We start from the raw sequence: 5467 nt of genomic DNA on the forward strand, positions 1-5467 counted from the left end.
ATATATATATATATATATATATATATATAGAGAGAGAGAGAGAGACACACACAGTATACATACATACACATCTAAGCATCCCTACACATATACATGTATATACACATACATATGTACTTGTATATATACATACATGCACATACATAAGTGTCCGCGATATCACAGACCCCAGCACTATGATACTATAAATCACAATCTACTGCATTCCACCTCAAAGTTGAGTTTCATGTACTCCCTTTTTTTTAATTCAACCTTTATTTATACAGGTTAATCCCATTGAGCCTCGAGGACTCATTTACAAGAGAGCCCTGATTTCTTTAACAAAGAGTGATGACAACAATGGATTTTTCTGTGTTACATGTTAGTATAACAACATGTATGAGTGTCCAGAATGAGAAGCGGTCTACATTCAGCTTGTCATGACTGCTCATTAACTGGACTGGACTATTTTGTCTAATTTGCGTTTCTGCGTTGGAGTTTTGTGAATAATACATTTTAATGAAGCTTTAACCTATAAGTCCAAGCTTAAAGGTTTAGTTTTAGCATTAACTTTTATGTTCTCAGGTGATAGGCATAAGCAGTTCAATGGGAGCATGGTATTTTCTAACAACCTCATTCTTGGACTCTGTACCTGTTGGTGCTTCTCAAACTCCAGTTTGATGGGTGACTTGATGCAGTTGCAGGTGTCCTGATAGGTCTGTTTCAGTGCCAGCTCCATAAGATGCTTGTGGTATGCCCCGGCCAGGTTTCCACAGGTGAAGATGATCACATTGGCCAGGACCTGTCGTGAATCCCACACGCAAACATTAAAAGCATTAGGAGGGGGTGGAATTTCAAGTCCTGATTATACCTTTAAGTGTGCTTTATTACCTTGTAAAACACTAGGAAACCACACAAACCTCTGAATGCTTTACTGCTCTCTCTATGTCAACCTTGAGTTCTTTAAAACGTAGACATGCAGATCAATAGATTGTCTGGTATCTAAAGGTAATGAGGCTCATTGAGCATGTTTTATTGTTGTGAAACTACAACTTCATGTGTGTTTGTAAGGGACCGAAAAGAGACAGGGTTGTGACAGTGTTCGAGTGTGTTTACTCTGAGGGCTGATTGTAAAGTGTCAATGTGAAAAGCGTGAGACACAAAATCAATTCTACTTTACGTCATTTCTTATCTAGCATGATGTCGTTTTATTGAGTCTGATGGATTTTTATTTTTATCTGTGGTAAAGGCCTTTATGTTACTGGATAAAGAGCCCATTCAGGTTGAGACAGCCTTTAAGAGCTTTTCTCCGAGTACACTAACAGGCAGTTTTATCAGTGAAGGCTCCACTCAATGCCCCGTGTCACAATAGTAAAGAATAGTACTACTATTGTTAAAACCCAGACCTACCTAAAATGTACCACCTTATCATTTTTATATGTACGTTTTTAAAAGAAGCCAACCTTTTCTCTGTTCTTCCCTTAACAGAGCACAGCCAAATCATTTAGGCTGCCAAAGGGCCAAAATACAGAGTTCATGTCAGATTCAGAATACGTACAGCAGAAGCAGAAAGTTATTTAAAACTGATTTCAGTCATATGGTTGAACTGCGCATTCACAGGTTTGGATAAATGCTCGACTCACTTGCCAGACTAACGGCTCCAGTTCTGTGACAGTGGAGGTCAGACAGATGCTCAGGGTTACAGTGTGTGAGAGGCAGGTTATACCACTGGCAATAATGGCCCACTTCATGGAGAAGGGCAGCATGGTGTAGACCACAAACACGATGAACAGGAAGAAGGACACCTGGAAACAGAAAACATACGTTATTGATAAATGAATAAGTGAAGACAGTACCTTCTTGAAACAGATTGGGTTGGTATTTTGTAGTATTTAGGTAAAAACTTTACACCTCCAGTATTTAGTGACCTAAGGTATGGATTTTGCACTTTGGTTTGTAATGTGTTTTTATATCCGTTCAATCCACCATTTACATAAACCTTTGTGCAATAAAGTCACTTACATGTGGGTGGGGGAGGTTAAAACATCACAAGATTCTTGCAATTCCCACAAAAGTTGTCTCTTAATAATTTTACTGAAACTACCACTGAAGGTAATCCAAACCATTTTAAAAGTTTTGTGTGGAAGCAGTTCATAAACAGTCAGGCACTAGGACCACGTGGCACATAGTATGGAGGCAGCTCCCCTCACTCCTCCGCTGCCTCTGCAGCTACGTGCTGAGAAGAAGAGTCTCTGTTATGCATTATTTCAAACAGAATACACTTAACCTTGCGTTAATCGATTTGATTTGTAAGAACAACAGTCAACCAGACTTTGAGGTGATGTGCAGTTCCTTGAATTTTTTTTTTTGTTTGGTTGTTTTTTTAGCAGTTTTGATGACCTGTGGTAAAATGGTTTCATTAGAAGTCAGTATAAAGGATTAAAAATGATGAAAGAATTAGTGGTAACACTTTACAATAAGGTACACAAAATTTGCTTAACTACTAGGGAACACCTATGGAACAAATCAGTAGATAATGGGTAGTTAACCAAGGAACACACAGCTAAGCCTTATTATGGGAGTACTGGTTTGTTATCGTAGAGACAGAGGAGAAATTCTCCACGTGGGTTCTGAATAAACCCTGCACCAGTGAGGTCACAGCTCATAAGTTTGTCAAAAATTTGTTTCCTAGTGATTACTGGTTTTATTACCCATTAGCTTCTGATTGGTTCTGTTTTAGTTTCCTTGGTAACTACCCATTAGTTCTTTATTAGTTTTTCTTCGTTTACAAGGGGACTAACCAGTAGTCTAATTAGGCTTGGCTCTGTGTTCCCCTGTAAGTACTGATTAACTACTCATTAGCTCCTGATTCGTTCCTCTTTGATTTCCATGTTAACTACCCATTAGTTCCTGATTAGATCCTCTTTGTTTCCCAGGTAAGTGACCAGTAATAAGGCTTGGCTATGCGTTCCCCAGTAAGTACTTGTTAACTACCTATTAATTCCTGATTTGTTCCTGATTCGCTCCTGAGGCGTTCCCTAGTAGTTAATCAAATTTTGTGTACCTTATTGTAAAGTGTTACAGAATTAGTAAGATTTCATTAAAAAAATCCTATAAATTATCTTATTTTTGGCTGATAAGATATATATGAGTAAACTTCCTATTTCTATATGAATATTTTGAAATGCGCATGACTATTTTAAAGAAAAGATCGAAAAAAGAAAGCCGGTCTTTTATTTTTACACATAGGCCAAAGTTTTAAATTTTACTTCTTGTGAAAAAGAGTTGTACCCCCCCTCAGTTAGAAGGTCATGTAAAGTTAAATTGTCAGTCTGAAGAGAAGCATCAGACTCCTGTGAGGTGAAATGCAGGTCTTGCCAGTGGCAAAACCTTAAAAACTTAAAAATAATGTTAAAATGTCTTCTCATTCTTGTAAACCTAGTCCCTCATCTTGTCTTGTGAGATGAGCGTCCCAATGAACTCCAACTTACACGTAATACATTTTCATATAATGAGGGAGAACTTGACCTTATGTTAGGATCATCATGTTCACAGATCTACAGTGACAGAAGGAGCAAGGGGACAAACTATCCAGAGCTCCTGAACAAAGATGATGGTTTGAGTGTGAACTCACCTGGTAACTGAGCTTGTCTTAACATCTGCATCTCTGCAAACTCCACAGTTTTTCATCTGTTCACTTTATCACACATTTACTTCCAGTTACAAATAAAAATGAGTTTTTTGACGATGGATTAGTATCTTATCTCAACTCAGAGGAAAATCTCAACAGAATGCATCCAATAAATTATATATTTTTATAAGCTAAACAATGGAAGCACAGTCATTGAATAACCATTTAGTCAAAACACAATATAAATGACAATTAAGTGCTACATACTGCAAATGGGAAAAGGTATGCAGTTTTCAAATGTTCAAGTTGGTTAAACAAAAGAAATACAACCAACTAAATGAGATTACCAATCTGCGGGGTGAAGAAGGTTTAATGGACTGATGAAATCAGGGCACTGGATAAAATGAGGATTTTTGGCAAAGCAAGTCAATGATCCTGCAGTGGGATCACTCATGAAGGTCAAGGTTTCTTTATTGTCATTCGCATCGTATGTGGTACACATGATGGAACAAATGGTGTACACAGGGTCCCAGTTACATCCAACACGAGTATAAATTATAAAGACAAACAGTGAAAATATCTAAGATATGAACTAAGAAAAAATAATATTCTAAGCACTAATAGTACAGAAACAATACGCTGAACAACAGCAGCACAAACATGAGTCTGCGTGAGCAGATGAGTACGAATGAACACATCAGCATGATATAAATCAGCAGCATGAGATCAGCAGCACATATCAGCAATCAAGTGGCATCACAGTGATTTTTTTTCCCCGTCCTTCCATGAAGTGAATGTTGTTTTTATGTCAAACCTGCTGCCAGTTCTGTCAAACTCTTGGAGGCAAATAAGTTTGCAGAAAGTACTGAGCTTATTTTGAGCATCAAACACACATCAGAAGTTGTTCCACAAAATGTACAAGTGGTTTCCAAGTATCGACGGTAAACTCCAGCAAACATTCAATTTGTCTAAATTCAGAGCACAGCTGTGTGGGCAGCCATTTCCTTCACTGAACATGATCCAACTCTAAAATGCTGATCCTGTTTTAACTTATTGGAGCTGAGAGGGCCACACTCAGTTTTATCTATTATTTACAGCCATCCATCCATCCATCCATTATCTTTACCCACTTATTCCATTTTGGGTCACAGGGGTCACTGGTGCCCATGTCCAGCAATCACTGTGCGAGGAGCGGGGTACACACTGGACGGGTCGCAAGTCCATCACAGGGACACATAGAGACAAACGAGACAAACAACCATTCACTCTCTCACTCACACCTAGGGACAATTTAGAGTTACCAATCAGCCTAACATGCATGTTTTTGGTCTGTGGGAGGAAACCGGAGCACCCGGAGAAAACCCATGCATGCATGGAGAGAACATGCAAACTCCACCCAGAAAGGCCCCTGGACTGGGGTTTGAACCAGGGACCTGCTCGCTGAGAGGCAGCAGCTCTGCCAGTTGTGCCACCGTGCTGCTATTTACAGCCAATAAAATGGAAACAAACACACAAAGTGCTAAAGTAAGATCAAGTATGTTCTTGAATATTCCCTTGTATATGGAAACAGGAGTGTGTGTAAGTTCCTGTGTGTAATATTTGTTGTGCCGTTCTTAATGATACCCTGTGAGTTAACCTGCTGCTGTGTCCCTGTCCACTTCCCTGCTGTCCGTCCAGCCCTTCCTGTTGTGGTGGGGACCAGCATGACCGGGTCACAGATTCAGCAGAGTCTGAGATGAACCGTGACCTTCCTGCCAGCTCGTTTGTTTCCTGTGTCTTTCAGGTTCAGATTTGGGCTGCAAACAGGAAGCGACCAAGAGACAACTTAATGACTTTAAAAATACTCTTTTACCGTTT

At 39.3% G+C, this 5467-nt stretch overlaps 1 protein-coding gene across 1 annotated transcript in view; it reads right to left on the bottom strand.

Moving 5' to 3' along the window:
* Nucleotides 1-5467, bottom strand: part of adcy2b (adenylate cyclase 2b (brain)) — a 159618-nt gene that overhangs the window by 85225 nt on the left and 68926 nt on the right. The window contains exons 3-4 of the mRNA XM_037693157.1: nt 1623-1784; nt 632-781 (exon numbers count right to left, since the gene is read on the bottom strand). Coding sequence (XP_037549085.1) covers nt 632-781; nt 1623-1784 — 312 coding nt within the window. The remainder of the gene's footprint in view (nt 1-631; nt 782-1622; nt 1785-5467) is intronic.

This window comes from Nematolebias whitei, chromosome 19 (genome assembly GCF_014905685.2).
Source record: "Nematolebias whitei isolate Nwh7 chromosome 19, NemWhi1, whole genome shotgun sequence".
In the NCBI taxonomy this organism is placed as follows: Eukaryota; Metazoa; Chordata; class Actinopteri; order Cyprinodontiformes; family Rivulidae; genus Nematolebias; species Nematolebias whitei.